This window comes from Pistacia vera, unplaced genomic scaffold (assembly GCF_008641045.1).
Source record: "Pistacia vera cultivar Batoury unplaced genomic scaffold, PisVer_v2 Contig32, whole genome shotgun sequence".
Lineage (NCBI taxonomy): Eukaryota > Viridiplantae > Streptophyta > Magnoliopsida > Sapindales > Anacardiaceae > Pistacia > Pistacia vera.
In genome coordinates, this window is record NW_022196135.1 from 501,156 (window position 1) to 520,656 (window position 19,501).

The 19,501-nt window shown below is 35.6% G+C and overlaps 1 protein-coding gene across 1 annotated transcript; it reads left to right on the forward strand.

The window, feature by feature from the left end:
* The first annotated feature begins 16,483 nt into the window (after nucleotides 1-16,483).
* Nucleotides 16,484-18,339, forward strand: LOC116136806 (ABC transporter F family member 1-like). The gene is made up of 5 exons (XM_031422475.1): nucleotides 16,484-16,625; nucleotides 16,742-16,957; nucleotides 17,604-17,677; nucleotides 17,777-17,987; nucleotides 18,073-18,339. The coding sequence occupies exons 2-5, from the start codon at nucleotides 16,742-16,744 to the stop codon at nucleotides 18,322-18,324; spliced, it is 753 nt and encodes a 250-aa protein (XP_031278335.1). The 5' UTR covers nucleotides 16,484-16,625; the 3' UTR covers nucleotides 18,325-18,339.
* The last annotated feature ends 1,162 nt before the right edge of the window (nucleotides 18,340-19,501 follow it).

Below are 19,501 nucleotides of genomic sequence, written 5' to 3' on the forward strand. Positions count from 1 at the left end.
TAAAATGACAAAAACACCCCCAGAATTTTTCGTGCCAGTTCTGGCCACCATCGTCGGAATCTGGCCGGAAAATTTTGTTACGGCATAGACCGGTTGGATCTATGCCGTAACACGTTGTTATGGCATTTTTCGGCCACATCTACGGTCTGTTATGGTTGTCGACGGCTGGAAAAGGCCAAACGACGGCCATTTTTTGTGGTGGATCTGACCGGAAAAGGCCAGATCGGTGAACTTTCAGCTATTTTTGGTCGGAAATTAGGCCGTTGTACAGATTCCGACTATCACCAACGGTGGTTACCGGAATCTGACAAGTTGGGTTGATGGAGGTGTTTTTGTTAATTTTTAAACTTTTTTTTAGGGGATATTTAGTGAAATTAATAACCTTATGGGATCTAAAAGTAATTAAAAAAATAAGATAATATTTCTAGAATAATATGTCAAATATTATTTGAAGAATAGGATATAAAATATGGATAAAAATATTAAACCCAACATAGCCCTAGAGATGCAATAATAAAACAGACTTAAAATCGTACCAATTCAACAGAAAACTTACCCAATTCGGTGATTGGGGTGGGAGATTGTCCTGGGAAAGCATGCCTCTCAAGCGAGAGGGGGGAAGGACCCACTGACAGGCTAGCTTCTACTTATATTTTCTTGCGCGACAGAGAATATTTAATCAATACAAACATCAAGATATTAAGATTTAACACTTCTTTTCTTTATCCAAAGTGTTCAACTTTATATTATAAGCCAGCCCACGCGGCTCCACAGTGGAATCAAGTGGTCTGTCAGACGTGTTACCGAGGTGTCAGTTTCTCATTTGTGGATACATCAAATCCCACGTGTTGGGCGTGTTTTCATCACGTGGGCTGAGGCCACCTGGGGCTGGATTTCTATTTGTGAAGGACGATAGCAATAAATAGCCTTAAGCTTTTAGCTTTCCCCTTATTTCCAGCTCTCTTTTTGGTGCTGTGGATGGTTTTATAATGGAGGTTGTCGACTCAAATCCTTATCTATTCGCGAGATTTTCTTGGCATTCAGTGGATGGTGGGTTTGTTCGTTCATCTCTCTTCTTTAAATACCCTTTCGTCTCTCATACTTAGCCAAGTTATTTCAGAGAAAATACTAATGAGAAAGTTTATAGATATGGGAGGATCTAGCATTTGCTGAGATGAAGCATTTATCTGCATTTGCACCTGCACCTTGTGGTGTTGCTTCTTCGATAACCGGAAAACCCAAAATATGAAAGTTAAAGCTATTTAGAAACCGGATCGAAGTTTCGAACTAAACAAAAAGGTGCAGGTGTCGACGCAGGTGAATACCATTTTGGCTTTTTTGACTCCTTCTCTCTTTTTATTTGCATTTCTGAGCCTGAGCCTGAGCCACAGTTCTACCGGTTTCTAGTACGTTCTTTCTTTTAGCTATAGCTAGATAACTAAACCATGGTATATAATATTGTTGGTTAATCTCTCTATGTTTCCAGAAAGTTCTTGACGTTTCAGTGTGAGTCTAACTTGAATATATATATATATATTGACACACACACAAAGTTCTTACGTTTCAGTGTGAGTTTAACTATATAATATTGTTGGTTAATATCTCTATGTTTCCAGAAAGTTCTTGACGTTTCAGTGTGAGTTTACCTTGAATAAATAAATAAATATACAAGGAACCGGTCGTTCCTCATACATGGCCATTCTTTTCCAGGAACGAGAATGAGAAACGGTCATTCCATAAGGAAGGATTGGCCATTCCTTTTATGATACTAAAGTGTGTGTTTGTTTTATTATTTCGTTTTCTATTACCAATTCTATTCTCTAAATAACCTTTCATTATTTAAGAAATATTATTATATTTTATTAGATTACTTTTAAACTTCTTTTAAGTTTATAAATTTAATTAAACATCCTTGAAAAATAGTTTAAAAATTAACAAAAACTCTCATCTATTTATAGTGGTCAGATTTTAAACTACTAACTACCACTATAGTCTGTCACAACAGTATACAAACAATCAGAATTAGTTGTTTGACCGATAATTCATGGATCTGGTCTTTTTTGATCAGATCTACAATGGATCTGATTAAAAAAGGCAAAAAATGGCTGTCATTGATCGACAACGATGACCATATCTTTGGTCATCGCTGACGGTCAGATTTAACAATAGATTTGACATTTTTCGGTTAGATCTGTGGTAGATCTGACTGGAAAATGCCAGATTAACGTATGATTGATCAGATCTAACTGGTCTATGTCGTAACGTTAGATTCCGACTAGATTCTGACGGTGGTGGCCGGAATCTGACATTGTGAATGGGTGGGGATATTTTTGTTATTTTACAAAATTTTTAGATATTGGGGTATTTAGTTAAATTAGTAAATTTAAGAAGTTTTTTTGTTAATTTTTAAATTTTACCTTGTAATAATCACTCTACTCAACTACCCAATACTATTTTTAAAATTCTATCCAAAATAATAAACCAAATAGATAAATTATTTTATACTATAGGTGCGATGGAGCTATCAGTTTAATTATAATGTCAGATTTGTGAGAGAAGTTTATGAGATTCATTTATTCCATCTATCTTTATTTTATCTCAAAAATCATATTTCATATGATGTGTTACCATATGTGGCATTTACATGCAATAAATTAATGACGTGTTAAATTATATAGCAATATCACATATTATGACACATCATTTGGGATGTGAATTTTGGGATGAGTAGTAAAACTCTGTTAATTGGTATATTGACGGTAAGAAACTAAATCTTTTAGTCAAACAAGTACGGGAAACGCAAGGGTGGGTTCAATTGAATAGCTTTGATGATTTTCTATATAATTTGTTTCAATTCTGATCTTAGATATTGTTGAGTTGAGCAGGTTTTAAAGTGGATCTCTAGTTTAATTTTAATCAGTCTCGACTCTAGAGCAGTATAGATCATCTCTTGGACGTTTCTCTGCCCTTACCTGTTGTTATCTTTTCTCCCTTTTTCCGTTTCAAGATAAATTGGTTTTTTAAACTCTGGAAATTTATAGGAATCAGTTGCACAAATGACTTGAGTGATTTAGGCCGTTGACTAAGGTTTGTCTGAGTCCATGAGGATGGTATTAGAGCAGGTTTAGGTAATAAACTTGGTTTATTTGAAGCCTAAAGCTAAAGGACGATCTTAATTCCGTCGTTTGGTTGTGATAATTTAAATTTAAAGGGATAGACAACAGGGTTGTCATAATTTCAAAATGTGGAGTAATGGTGAGTGAGTTGTGGGTAATATGATTGAGCATCATAATATTGGTTATATAAGAAAGTTTGAAAAATTAGCACTGAAAATTTAAAATCAAATACGGGAAAAATCTTAATGAACATATTGGTTTATAATGTCCCAATCGATGATTGATTTGAAAGTATTAACTGGTCAAGCCTGCTATTGTACACGGGTACATAAAGAGCTAAGTTGAAGCAGTTAGAATATAATTAGGATCAGAATAATAAGGGTATAAGATTTAGCTGAAGTAGAGTAACGCTCCGGGACGATGCATGGAAAGCATGTGGTGAAACTAAAAGTGAAGTCTATCTATACCAGGTTGTTAACTTTGTGAAATAAGCTAAGTAATAAATGTCGGATATGTTTTATATTTCGTTGACCTTGACGGATTATTGGTTTACATCGACACATTTGGTAAGTGCAATTAGTAATTGGGTTTAGGATTGATTTGCAAATATTTGAGCCTGAGTCGAGTTAGATTGGGTAAGCCTAAATGGGGTTAAATTTTCTATTATATGCATTTTGTAATAGTAAAAAACCTAGAGTCGATACTTTAAGATTATTGTATTCTGCAGATTTTCTATTACACGTATACTTCTATCTGACAATTCTTTAAGACTTGGAGGATCTTTTAGAAGACTTGGACAATGAGTATCTGGAGGTATGAAGATCTTTCCCCTTCCTCTTTTCCCAGAGAAAAATTTTCTTTAATATAATTGAGAATAATATATCATACGACAAATTGATCTGCTTAGATGTGCTATCAAGAGAAAGAATTACATGAAAGTTTGGGATTAATGAATGTAAAGAGGAATGAAATTAAGATATAGCTTTAGTATAAATTTGATATATAAGTGGTGTGTGAACGCTTCTAATTCTTTCAGGTACCTGCCATGGCTGATCATAACACTAACCATCGGCTGTTGCAGAACAAAGCTGAGGGACGAACATGTAGACCATTATTCTCAGGGAAATTAAAAATGCATGCATCTATAGAACTCTGCTACAGTTTTTACTCATCATGCATATAGAGCTTATATCCATTTTGCAAAAGCTTACCTCTCTCATAAATATAACAAGTGAGGAAGTCGAAGATGGAGCTTGTAGTTGTAACCCATTAGTCGTTCAACTGATATTTTCACAATCAAAAGCAGAGATGTTAAGTTAAGGACGTTTTCAATTCACATACAGTATATGGTTGTAAAATGTTATAAGAGGGCCGGTAGTTTCATGCTTTACCAACTTCCAAGCAAGAGGCCCATTAATCAATTTGGACATTGAGCCGAATTAAATTGAATTCTCTTTAAAGCATCTGCATCACATGTAATCGATTTTTAGGTGCCATTTTCGCATTTTAGAAAAGGGTTAGAATTAGTTATTTTTAATATCAAATAAATAATGTTTTAACCATTAGATTATTATGAATCAATGGCCATGTTTTTTTTTGTGTTACAATAGCTTAACCCTTGAAAAAATGTGGCCAACTACTAATTAATTAATGCTGCCAATTTTTTTTTTTTTTGGTATTTTAATTGTAAAAAAATAAAAAACTTAATAGAAATTTTATCAATTTCATCACTGGCAAAAAAATCAATAATATAATTATATTTTTATGTCCTAAAATTTCATAATCTCAAATCTTAGAATCTGAAACTTTGATGTATTTTTACTATTTATAAAACATAATAAAACATACTTGAATTCATGAGTAATCTGTTAATGGAGATTGTAAAATAAGACAGTGTATCTCCCTCTTTTTCCCTTTAGAGAGGATCCCTTTATAGACACAATTATTTATTAACTTCAAAATTATAGTAATTTAATTAGTAATCTCTCCATCAAAGGTAAATAATCATAATGCTCTTCAATTAATTTAATTATTTCAAAACAACTAGGATAAAATTAATACATAAACCATCTTATGTGAAATATAAAATATTTCTGGGTGCGTTTGGTTTAGTATTTTGGATAGGATTTTAAGGGTAGTATTGGGTTATTGGATATGGGAGTATTACGAGGTAAATTTTAAAAATTTATAAAAAAGCCCTTAGGTTTACTAATTTAACTAAAGACCCTAACATGTAAAATGACAAAAACACCCCCACCACTGCTGCAGTGTCAATTCCGGCCACCACCGCCGGAATCTGACCGGAAAATTTCGTTACGGCACAGACTTGTCGGATCTGTGCCGTACACACATCGTTATGCCTTTTCCGCTAGATCCATGGTAGATCTGGCCGGAAAAGGCCAGATCTATGGTTTGTTTTGGCCGTCGACGGCCGGAAAAGGCCAAACGACGCCATCTTTGGCCGTCAGCGACGGCCAAAGATGTGGCCGTCGTTTTCGATCGACGACGGCCAAGATTTGGCCGTCGTTGACCGTCAACGACGGCCATTTCTTTGGCCGTCGCTGACGCCAGATCTGGCCTTTTCGGCCAGATCCGTTGTGATCTGGTCGGAAAAGGCCACAGCGGTGAACTTCCGGCCATTTCTGGTCGGAAGTTTGGCCTTTGTACAGATTCCGCTATCACCGACGGTGTTGCCGGAATCTGACAAGTGGGTTGATGGGGTGTTTTTGTTAATTTTAACTTTTTTTTCAGGGGGTATTTAGTGAAATTAATAACCTTATGGGGTAAAAATGTAATTAAAAAATGGGTATATTTTGAGAATATTGTACCAAACGCGATTTGAAAAATAGGATCCAGAATAGGGATAAAAATATTAAACCAAACGCATACTCTAACATTCTATGACTTGGTCCATGTGTAAAATAAATAACTTTTATAGTTTAGAAAATACAACTAATATGTACAAATATAATTAACCAAATGTCATATCTTAAAATGGTAGCATATAAACATTATTGAACAAGAACTCATAAAGGTCATGGCACTGGTTACCCCCCCCCAAAAAAAAAAAAAAAAAAAAAAAAAAAGAAAAGACGAACCGAACTGGAAACTGGAAATTGGCTCGTTTCAGTTTTTAAAATTGAAAAAATCGATTCAGTTAACATTTAGTATAATTTTAAATCGGTTAATCAAAACCGTTTCTTTGTTTTTTTTTTTTTTAAATTTAAATCTAAAACCAAAAAGGGGAGGGAGAGTTAAAAAAATAAGAATTAAAAATATAAAAGACACTGCATTTAATTCTTGCGGCACTGCATTTAATTCCTTACCTCCTTGGAACTCTAGCCATATTTAATTAAAATTTAAAAGCTCCACTCACGTTTTCAAATACCCACCAGGCCACCACCTCTCACAGTCCCCAGTTTGCCCCTACACCATTTTTTTTCTTCCCCAATAACCATTATTTCACATTTTAAATCGAGATGCTAAGCTGTGTTTGGTTGTCGGCGACGTGCGGCAATCTAGATCAAAGCCTTTGCCGGTTGGTTGCGATCTGGTACTGGGAAACCATTTACACCTTCATCTGTAACAAGCTTCCCCACCACCATCCGCAACAACGCAACTGCAAGCCTCTCTTCCCCACATCTATTCACCTATCCTTAACCAACCCACTCTCATCTCTCATTTTCTTTAACCATCGGATCTATAGCAAATGGGTTTCTTAGTTTTAAGTTTTTTATTTTCTTTGGTTTTTCCTTCATGAGTCCATGTTTTTTGTCTTGTAAATGCAACTGGGAAGTTAAAATATTGAGGAGAATAGTGTTATAAGATTGGGAAGAAAGTTGGGATTATTTTGCAGTTTTAAATTTTGTTGATTATTGTTGTGAGAATGGAGATAGTGAATAAGTTATGTTATAAAATTGTTCTGGGATTTAAGATTTTGTATGAAATCGGTTTAAAACCGGTTAATCGTTTTTTAAACCGAATTATCAGTTCGGTTAAAAATCAGTTCATATGATATTCCAGTTTGGTTTCGGTTTGGAATATTGATTGAACTGAAAACCGGCTTTGTTAAAAGAACACCCTATCCGGTTCAGTTAACCAGATTTCCACACCGCTAGTCATTTGTCATTGAATCAACAGAGTCCTTTTCCATGTATCAAGTTACAAATTTTATATTCAGATTGATTTATAATGATTCTTAATGGTCCAACAATAATATCGGATAAATCTTATCATCTTTATCATTCATACATACCAAACAATATAATATAAAGAAACATATAACAAAATAATTTATATGAACTAGAAACAACACATCAAGAGCTCATAATGTCTAAATCAAGAGCTTGTAATGTCTAAATCAGGAGGAGCATAATGTAAATCAATAAATGTATATAACACATCACAAATCAATCATGATAGGCAATAATACCCATCCTTTCAACATGCTCACTATACGTCTTAGGTAATAACCCTTTAGTTAATAGATCCGCTGTAAAACCCCATTCCTGATTTAAGTTAGATCATGAATTGTATTTAAGTTAATTAATTCTTTTTTTATTTGATTTTTTGGTATTGTGGTAAGATAGAGGTATTTCTGTCAGTTTTTAAAGCTGTGTTAAGGGGGTGAAATCGAAGAAATAAATCCTGATGGGTTTGCATGTATCAAGAGGGAAAAATCTGGACATTTTTGCTAGGGAAAGCTTATGTGGCTGGGTTAAACTGAAATTTAGAGGAATTGGGGGGCAGAAATAAATTTTAGAAAAATGTTTGTTTAAAAAGGGGAAGGGAACTGGGCAGTTCGCCCAAAGGAAGAAGAAGAAAACGAGAGGAGAAGAAAGAAAGAAGAGAGGAGAGAAAGGAGAAAGAAAAGAAAAGAAAAGAAAAAAAAAGGGAGAGAAGAGAAGAAAGAGTGGTTTGGCCGAGAGATAGAGTGAGAGAAGAAGAGAAGAACAAAGAGAAAGGGAGAGTTTATTAGTTTTAAGTCTGTGAACAGTGGATCATCAAATCGTGATCTGGAGCTCATTCGCCGTCCGATCGTGCTGATTTTCGGATATGTTGTTCATGAAACACAGCTCTACATTCTGAACGGTGGAGATCGAAATCCAAGCACTGTAATAGGCAGCCAATTATAGGATAGAAGAGTGAGTGGTTTAACCAAAAAGTGTTTTTAAAAAAAAAACTTAATTCCGGTTTGCATGTCAAGTTATCTATTTCTATTATAATGTTTTGGGTGCAAAATCTTGAGTTAAGTGTTTTTATTTGCTAAAACTTATCTTGCATGTTTCGGCTGAGCAAAGTTTTGGGTGATAATGAATTAGATCTTGTTCCAAACTAATAAGTTTTCATGCTGCATGTTATTTAAATATATGTATATGTCTGTCTCATGAAATTTGATGTTGATGGCTGCTTGATTTGGGGTGTGGTGGCACTATAGAGAGAGTTGGGTTCGGCTTATGTTGAAGGGTGGAGAAAATCATATTATGCAGAGTTTGGTAACGGGAAATGTTGGTGTTGGCTTATTAAATTGTTGAATGGAATATATATATTTATTTAGAATGAGACTTTATCACATAATTAACTCTTTTTTTTTTTTTTTTTTATATACACATATAGGTGTATAAAGGTGCATTTGGTGTTCTGTTCTTAAAAAAAAAAGGGGGGGCTGCTGGCTTAAATTGGAGATAGTTTGCTAATCAAAGACTGAGTGGGAATTGCACCAAATCCTTTACTAAAGATTGAGTTTTTAAGCTTGCATGTTACTTTTAAGTTATTGCCTTTCAATCACTTGGAAATTATGTGTGAATTGAATAATTAAAGATGTTGATTTCATGGGAAGTGACGGGTTAAGGTTGTTGGAATTTCGTTTTTTTTTTAAGGTTAAATAAAAAAGGGGTTAAACTGTTAGTTTTGAAACATGTTTTACAGTTTGCATTTTCAGCCCTATATGTGATTTTTGAATATTATGTCGTATATGCATGATTTATAAGCGCATAGGTAATGTGTTATTGACTTATATGTTACTTGAGATTATGCATGAGATTGTTATGGTGCTAAAACCACCCTACGAAGTACCCATCCCCCAGAGATACAGATTTTTGGCTCTGCCCGAGCGATGCAGGATTCCGCTGGGTATGACAGTTTCAGATTTTGGCTCTGCGCATGCGTATGACAGATTTTATTGGCTCTGCCTGGGCGTTGAGTGGTCCGCCAGGTATGACAGTTTTTGAGGCTCTGCCCGCGCGATGATAGACCTTGCCGGGTATGACAGGTACGTCCCTCGCTCTGCCTGCGTGTGGGACGCCCACCAGGTACGACAGATTTCCCCCAGGGTACTAGTTGTGGTGAGAGTTTTAATAATAAATGTTGAGGTTTTATACAGAATCCGATACAGTTAAAGGAAGTAAGTCAGAGTACAGTTTACTGAGTGCAGGATGATTAGAAAAAAATTGTATATTGTATGCGAGAACGGGGTGGTTGTTCTATTGCATATTCATAAAGTTACATTGTTGCCATGATTTGCTTGAAAATTGTTGTATGTTAGCATTATTCTTTTTTTAAGAACTTTTATAAACCTCCCCCTTTTTCCCCACTCACTGAGTATTTTTAGCTCACCCTTTTTTAAATGTTTTTCCCCCCACCAGGACCTTCCGGAGATCGTGCCGAGCAGTGAGCCTCCGCTCAGGGTTGTGCCACGCGTTGACATCTTTTATGTGGGTCTTATATTTATGTCGCATTGTAAATCTGGACTTTCGTTTCAAGAACTCATGTTTTCCATGATGTATTTCCTTTTGTTTCATATTTTGGAATGTGTAGTATAAGTGGAAAACCTGATACCAAAAGTTTCCCTAACTATTTTCTTTTGTAAAACGAAAGATGATGCATGTCTTTTTGAGATGTTTGGAGATGGAAATACTATGATGTTATTCAGGAAAAGTATGTCTTTAAACAGGTTTCGCAGTTTTTCTACATGGCACGTCTCGGGTATCCGAGTCTTGTGGGAGTGCCCGGATCCTACGGGATGAGGAAATTCGGGACGGGTTGTGTCATCCGCTATCATAAAATTTATGTTGATATGCTCAATAGTCACTCTCTGTTTTTGAACTTTTTCTTTAATGGCAAAATATTTTAATTCCATATGTTTAGCACCCTTTGAATATTTGTTCGTTTTTAGAGAAGAAAATTGTTGCGGCATTATTACAATAAATTTTCAGCTGCCTAACAATAATATCGACAATCCTAAGCCCTAAAATAAAATTCCACGGCCATAATCCCTGAACTATGGCCTCAAAGCATGCCACAAACTCAACCTCCATAATGGAAGCCGCAATGACAGACTGCTTCACATTTTCCACGAAAATGCTCCTCCAGCTAACATAAATACGTACCCAAATGTGGATTTCCTGGTGTCTGCACAACCAACAAAATCTGAATTTGAATATCCAATTACCTCAAGATAATCAGATCTCCTATAGGTAAACATCTGATCTTTCGTCCCTTGTAAATATCTTAACACTTTCTTTGTAGGTCACCAATGATCCATTCCAAGATTACTCTAATATCCACCCAGCAAGCCGACTGCAAAACTAATGTTTGGTCTGGTACATGTCTGAGCATACATTAAACTTCCGACAACAGATGCATAAGGAATATGCTCCATTTGCTTATGTTCCAAGTCAATTTGTGGCCATTGCTTAAGGCTCAACTTATCAACTTTCTAAATTGAAACTAGACTCGCAGGGCACTTATCCATATTATATCTCTCCAGAACTTTGTTGATATAAGCTTTTTGAGATAATCCCAACAATCCTTGTGATCTATCACGAACAATTTCAATTCCAATCACATGGGGTGCCTCACCCATATCCTTCATCTCAAAGTTCTTAGAGAGAAACTTATTAGTTTCATACATCATGCCAAGATTATTAGTAGCAAGCAAGATGCCATCAACATACAGAATTAGAACTACACATGTACTCCCACTGACCTTCAGATATATACACTGATCAACCGTGTTTTCCTTAAATCCGAAAGTGGTAATGGTATTGTGAAACTTGAGGTACCATTGTCTGGAAGCTTTTTTCAGTCCATATATTGATTTCTTTAATTTACACACCATGTGTTCCTTCTCTTCGATTGAAAAACCATTAGGTTGTTCCATGTACACTTCTTCTAAATTCCCATTCAGAAAGGCAGTTTTCACATCCATTTGATGAAGCAGATCATAATGGGCTACCATTGTCATAATAATTCTAAAAGAGTCATTTGAGGAAACTGGTGGAAAGGTCTCGTTATAATCAATACCATCTTTCTGAGTAAAACCTTTGGCGCCAAATATGGCCTTGTAACGTTCAATATTGCCATTAGAGTCGCGCTTGGTCTTAAAGACCTATTTACATCTGACTGTTCTACAACCTTCAGGCAATACTACTAAATCCTAGACTTCATTGTATTCTATTGATTCTAACTCTTCTTTCATGGCGTCTAACCACTTTGCAGAATTATCACTTTGAAGGCTTGTGAAAACGAAATTGGATATGCTTCCATTCCCAAGTCAAATTCCGACTCTTGAAGATAACCATATAATCACTAGTAATGGCAGATCTCCTTTGTCTTTGAGATCTTCTTAATGTTATTTATTGTATTCATTTACTACTTCATGTGACTCATCTATTACAGGTTCATTGACTGCTACATTATAGGAAGTGTTTGTTCAATTATTTGTTGTTCTTGATTGTTATCAGAGCGTCTGATAACTACATGAATCATAACCTCAGTAAAAGTCATAGGTGCAGGAACTTGTACCTTGACTTCTTGAATATCCACTTTACGTGGTTCAACACTAGTTTCACCATTCTCAATAAACCTTGCATTTCCAGTTTCAACTATTCTCGTACTATGGTTAGTATAGTAAAAACGTTACCCTTTAGATTTTTCTGGATAACCAATAAAAAATCTACTGATCTTTCTTGAATCCAGTTTCTTTTCATGTGGATTATAAATCCTAACCTCTGTCAGGCAACTCCAAACATGTAGGTGCCTCAAACTGGGTTTCTTTCTTATCCATAGTTCAAAATGAGTCTTTGGAACTGTCTTACTAGGAACGCTATTTAATAATTATATAGTAGTCTTTAATGCATATATCCACAATGATGAAGCTAACAAGGAGTTACTCAACATACTCCTAACCATATCCATTAACGTACAATTATGACTTTCTGCAATAATTATATAGTAGTCTTTAATGCGTATATCCACAATGATAAAATACGGCAGTTCGCGAATAATATGTGAATTATACGGCTGGGTGTATGCGAATTTACTAACTAGGCTCATGGCAAGGACACCATCTTGGTGGTCGTGACAGGTTGAGTAAATCTGCCTATTTTCTTACCTTAACTCACCCGTTTACCACTAAAAGTGTGGCAGAAAAATTCGTGGAAGGACTTATCAAGCTACATGGCCTACCTTAGTCCATTATCAGTGACCAAGACCCAATCTTCATCAGCAGATTCTGGCAAGAATTCTTTCAAATGTTAGGGACTAAATTGTAGCTCAGTTCCACCTACCATTCGCAAACCGACGGCCAAACCAAAGTTGTCAACCCTAAACCCTACCTCCCTTGGGCCGAGCTCTGGTATAACACCACCTACCATGCCTCAACAGGATTGACATCGTTCCAAGCATTGTATGGCTGCTTGCCACCCACCATTCCCATCTACTTAGTTGGGCTGTCTCCTATACATGAAGTGGACTAGAGTCTCCTTACAAGAGATGAGTTGCTTTGACAACTCAAGACTAACCCAGAAGTTTCCATTAACCACATGAAACAAACAACGGATCAAAAGCGACGTGAAGTCACCTTTGAAGTAGGTGATCTGGTGTATCTCAGGTTGCATCCATATTGGCAACAGTTAGCATTTAAACGGGTTCACAGAAATTGGCAAGCCGGTGTTATGGATCGTACCCAGTGATGCAACGAAGCGGAGCAGTGGCATATAAATTGCAACTGCCGGAAAGAACTAGAATTCATCCAGTCTTTCATGTGTCCTTACTAAAAAAGTTCATTGGCGATCGAGCTTTGCCTTCCCAGAACTTGCCGCCATTGAATGAAGACGGGGTTGTCATACTGGAGCCCAAGCAAATTTTGGAGACACGCTGGGTCAAACGGGGACACAAGTTTGAGGAAGAAGTGCTGGTTCAGTGGGCATACCTCCTAGCGGAAGAAGCCATATGGGAGTTAACTCTCCCTTTGCTTCAACAATTTCCAGCTGTGTGAACGAAATAGAGAAGCAACAGGAACAAAAATAATAATAGTTAAACAAAACAAACAGTAAACAAAGAAAATAATACGCGCGATTTACCCTGGTTCATCCAATGTGGGCTACGTCCAGCTGAGTCAATATTATTGCAATATGCCTCACCTCTCTCGTTTACAATGAATGAATTGTTCTCACACTCATAACAAAAGAAAAGTATGTTTATATACTAGGTTTAAGAGATTAAACCTAGTTTTACATAGATTCCTATTCCTAAGCCCAACCCAAAAAGGAATTAATAACTTAAAGGAAATCCTACAGCAGTTATACATGGAAAAGCCCAAAACCGCCTACGGGCTCGGGGGCGCTGCCCCCGCGACCCCCGCCCGCTCACAAGGGAGCGGGGCATCCGCCCGCTGATCGGGCAGTGGGACCCTCGAGTGTGTCTCCGTTACCCATTAATGCTGAAGTAGTCGACAATTCCAACGCTGTGGACCTTAGAGACAAGCGTCCACTTCAAGGGGAGGGTATTGATAGACCACGACGATCACAGAAGCAACCAAAACCCCACCCCAAGTACCAGAATGGAGTTTGAAATGGGCAGGGGCCAAGAGTCTTGCATGCATGGGAGTAGAGGGTGAGTGGAGTTTGACATGGAGCAGAATTCTACGGGCATGTGGGAGGATTGAGTCATATCCAGTTGAGAAGTTCCAGCTGCCACGTTGTGCATGATTTTTCCACAATTTACTTCTTCCGTTGCACATGTTAATTTGTTGGTTTATGTTGCATTTATTTTGGCATCATGAGATCATGTTAATTTTGTTGGTTTATGTTGCCTTTATTTCGGCATCATGACCATGACTTTGCTTATTTAAGGCAGCCATTGTTTATCATCAAGGAATATATATATATATATATATATATAGTTATTGCAATTGGGTTCATTCTCGCCCGAAGAGAATTTATCTTAATTTATTCAAGTCTGGGACCTATCATATAATCATATTTTCATGCCCTAAAATTGCATAATCTTAGATCCTAGAATCTAAAACTTTGATGCATTTTCACTCTTTATAAAACATAATAAAACAAACTTGAATCCATGAATAATCTGTTAATGGAGATTGTAGAATAAGACAATGTATCTCTTTCTCTTTTTCCCTTTTGTAAGTCGCTTGTTTTTCTTTTATAAAAAAGAAAATATTATGGGTACATTGGAATAGAGAGAGGACCTCCTCTATATACGGCAATTATTTATTAATTCCCAAACTGTAGTTATTTCAATAATATCTCCATCAAAGATAAATGACCATCATACCCTTCAGTTAATTTAATTATTTCAAAACAACTGGGGTAAAATTCATACATGGACCATCTTATGTGAAATATAAAATATTTCAAACATTAAGTTCATATTCAGAGTCTACAGATGATAATATTTACAATCTTATGCGGTATATGTTTTGAAAGTATTTTTGATATTTATTATAAATGCTTTCAAATTGTAAAGAATAAATTTTAATATTAGAATATTACTTTGAGAAATTAGTTTAATTACTTACGTTGTGCTACATAACACTTTCAAAAGTATATCGCTCTCAAACTTATTCTCAGCAATATGGATGACTTGATAGGGATGAGAGACATCAAAGTAGCTGTATTATACAATAGAATTGGCCAAGTATAACGGTGCCCTCCTTTAACTTCAAGCTTTGCATTTCTAATTTTCAAGCTTATAAATGTCAAATAATTTTTTTATAAACTCTGCATGTATGGACGTCAGTCAATTCAAGGAGCCATGCCTCCTAAAAGAACGCAGGTAATAAAAATTATTTTCTTGCGAAGAAAAAAAAAATAATAATAAAAGAGAGACATCGAAGGAAACTTCCGTTGTGAGTGTTGTTAGTCACTGCAACCAAAAATACAAGGCCCAGTAGCATTAAAATAATAAAATCTTAATTTTTTTGGGCCATTTAAAAATGAAGTCATTTACTCCTACGAATATTAAATATAGATAAATATTATTTAGAAGTTTCTCTTATTTTAAGTGAGGATTTATTAGCAATAATATATTTTATTCTTTCTAATTCTTAGAGACAATTATGGTATCCATCCTATTAAGAATATGATTCATAATTCGTTGTAAAAATAGTAAAATATGTTGGATATGTATTAAGAATTGTCACACAAAAATTCATTTTGATGCTGATGTGTATTAAGGGTGCGTTTGGTTTCGATAATGTTTTATTACAAAAAAATATGATTATTAGTGAGATAGATAATCTTAAAAGATTAATAGATATAAATTATTATTATGGACTGTATAAATAATTAATGTGTTTGTTTGACAGTAATTACAAAATATTAGATATTATTATATTGAAATGACCTTTACACACACACACACACACACACACACGATGTATATATATGAGGCATTTTTATCCAAATAATTAATTAAGGAGGTTAAATAAGTCATTCAATAAATTGGGTTAATTGTTATTTGACATCAATAGGAGTACATTTGTGTCCAGAATTTTTATTAAGGGTAAAATTAGAACAAAAATAGGAAATACTACCATCTGAGTCAGAAATCACATAACACCCTATATCACCTCTCATATTACTTGAGTAATAACAGATTCTGATTTATTACCTGCTGAATTAAACAAGGTAATACCTATGTTAAAAAATAGATTACTAGAATAATCTTCCAAGGGCCCTAACTAAACGCATCCTAAATATTATTTACACGTTCAATAATAAATATACCTCAACAAGTTCCAAGCTATGATAACACAATTGTAACATAAATTCCCTTATTATTATTGATAAAAACATTTGCTGAAGATTTTTCAATTTAGCACTAAAAGAAAATATATGAAATAAATCTAATAATAAACGAAGAAAAGTCCATTTTAATTTAATGTTAGCCCATTAAAAGCCCAAACCAACAACCAAACACATGTCCGAGACCGACTTCGCTTTTACATGAACTTGTCCGCTCTTGCATACACACCAAACATTCAGTCTCACATTCGAATACGTAACCACAAGTGTTCCTTCTAAATAACCTATAGGACACGCGTCACTCCCACAATCCTCTTCCCTATATATACCCAAACACCCCCTCCCACACTAGCCCTCTTTAACCAAACCCTCATAACCTGGTTTTGCTCCTCTCCTCTCAAGTAGGACCCGAAATCTATACTCCTAAACCCTAGATCTCAGATCTCTGCTCCTATCAAAGGTACGTTACTCATTAATCATTTTTTATTTTTCTAATTATCTATGTAATTTGTAATTTTCTTGGTTTTTTTTTTTTTTTTGTTTTTGTTTTGTGATTTTGATCGGTGGTGATTGCAGATGGTGTCAGACGCGAGCAAGAAGAAGGCGGCGCAGAAGAAGGCGGCGGCGGCTGCCAAGAGAGGGGGAAAAGCAGCGGCGGCGGCCGCATCTTCCAAGGCGGCGGAGGCGCAGAATGGTGTTGATAAAGTTGCTAATGGGATTGGAGCTATTCAAATTTCCGATCGAACATGTACTGGAGTTCTTTGCTCGCATCCTCTCTCCAGAGATATTCGTGTAAGCTTTTTTTTTTCTTTTTTTACTTTCTTCGTGGTATTAATAGAATTTCTGAAATTTAGGGAATTATTTTATTTGAATTTAATTTGTGATCTCATTGCAGGTATTTTACCCTTTTTTGGTTTTTGGTGCTTTTTTTATTTTTAAAAGTATTGGTGATGATTTCTGGATTAGCTCTGAAAATATTTAATTCTGTGCAATTTGATCTTATGTTTATTTTGAATATCTTGGAGATTTAGTGAGGTGTGTGTCACTGTTCTGCATTTTAGTTTTCGTGGATCATTTGTTGGGTGAATACAAAGTGCACCTATCAAGTATATTTTTTACCTTGATAAAGTTCGAAATATAAATTATTAAATAGATTATGAAAGTTTAGACGAGAGGGAGAGAATGAATTTAGTTTCATAGTTCTGTTATTTAGGTTTTGTGAATTTAAAAAAGTCAAATGAATTTCAGGAAGAAGGTTGTATTTATTGAAACCATTAGGCCTAGTTCTTTTATGCATGCGATTTTTTTATACGGGCTTAGGTATGGTGCTTTGGGACATACTGGAGTCTTTTTACAAAAGTTTGTGGATTATTTTGACTGGAGTCACATAGTATGATGTAAACCTTTGATTATGAGATGATGTCTTTCTTTTTTGCAGATTGAGTCCTTATCAGTCACTTTTCATGGACACGATCTCATAGTTGATTCTGAGCTGGAGCTTAACTATGGAAGGTTTGTATTTTTCGATGGAGGTGTTGGTTGATATAAATATCCCTTTTCTGCATGCATATTATGTATATGCATGTGTTTATTCTTTACTTGTGTTTGCAGACGTTATGGTTTGCTTGGCTTAAATGGGTGTGGGAAATCTACACTATTGACTGCAATAGGGTGCCGTGAGCTCCCAATTCCAGACCACATGGATATTTATCACCTCAGTAGGGAGATTGAAGCTTCTGACATGTCTGCTCTGGAAGCTGTCATTTGCTGTGATGAGGAAAGGTTGCAATTAGAGAAAGAAGCTGAAGCCTTGGCAGCACAGGTGTGTGTAACTGAAAATCCTTAGATTCTCATTCTTTTTCCTTCATGGACTACTATTCTCACTGTCAATTTTTAATTTTTCTTAGGATGATGGAGGTGGAGAGCAACTTGAGCGTATTTATGAGCGTTTAGAAGCCTTGGATGTAGCAACTGCAGAGAAACGTGCTGCTGAAATCTTGTATGGTCTTGGTTTCAACAAGATGATGCAGGCAAAGAAAACTCGAGATTTCTCTGGTGGTTGGAGAATGAGAATTGCATTGGCACGGGCTCTATTCATGAACCCAACAATCCTGTTGCTTGATGAACCCACCAATCATCTAGGTAAGTACTTATGCTGACAGTTCTGCTCAAGGTGTTTCAATTATTTTATGGACCCTATGTCATCAGATAAAATAAGATCCAAACACTGTTTGATATGTCAAAGTTTTGGAGGTTGAAGTGTTTGTCTCTGTATACGGTGTTCGCCGTAGGGCTTTGGTTCTCATGGTGCTTTACTAGTCCATTTTTTTAATTTCATTTTCACTATTAGTACACAATCTATTAAAAGTAAATAAATTAAAAAAAAAAGGTTTTTGCAATAGTTTGTTTGATTATGTTTGCTGTTTCTGTGGTGTGTGGCATAAGCGGCCAAAAAGATTCATTATTTGGTCTGTGTGAAACCTTTGCCAACTATGGGATGCCCCTTAAAATTAATTCTTAGATTCTTAAGTGGAAAATGGAAACTTGGTCAGGAAATTTGTGGCCATAAATGAGAGAAATTCTTTCAAGTAAGATGGGGTCGTGATTTATGAAAGAGTTATGAGAAAAAGTTCTAAGGGAAAGAGAAAGAGAAGAATAGAGAAGTACCCAAAGAGAAATTGAATGAGGAGTTGTAAGGAAAGAATTAGAAAGAGAGAGTTACGGGGATAGCATGAGTAGAGGATTTACTTACTGAGCATTATTTTAGTGCTCACCCCGTTGTTTTCCTATGTTTTGCAGGACCTAGGTGAGGACACAGTCGGATGGATGTCAGCGTTCGAGAAGGAGTGGTTACACTGTCCCTTATGTTTTTGATGACTTTTGTATACGTTATATATTTTGTGTAAAAATGTACATGTTTGTAAAGAGTATGTATATATGTTTAATAAAAGAAACTTTTGGGCCCAATTTCTTTATGTTGTTTTATATGTATTTCATTATAAGTTTTTGAGGAGTAGTGGCTATTACACCTGTCGAGCCCTTCCCTTCATTGTACAAAGTAGTTATCATGACCTTTCACGCGATCTACAATACAAATGAATAAATTTCGAGACATTCGAAATCGTCGGCGAAACATGGAATCATTATACCATGGATTATAGGCAAAATAATCATTGAACAAATGACGATCAGCAGTTTCCCGGTTGCGATTGATGACTCTATGACCAGGAATTGATCCTCTATGGATCACCTGGTAATTTTGTTGATTGAGATAGTGAAGGAGGAAAAGGTTGTTGTTAGCTCTTATGCGAAGGATTGCTTCTTGCTCTACATCAA

Excerpts from the sequence above, each read along its gene's own strand:
- LOC116136806 (XM_031422475.1), top strand. The coding sequence starts at position 16,742 with ATGGTGTCAGACGCGAGCAAGAAGAAGGCGGCGCAGAAGAAGGCGGCG. Across the intron at positions 16,958-17,603 it reads CTCTCTCCAGAGATATTCGT|ATTGAGTCCTTATCAGTCAC; the intron begins GTAAGCTTTTTT and ends TCTTTTTTGCAG. Across the intron at positions 17,988-18,072 it reads CTGAAGCCTTGGCAGCACAG|GATGATGGAGGTGGAGAGCA; the intron begins GTGTGTGTAACT and ends AATTTTTCTTAG.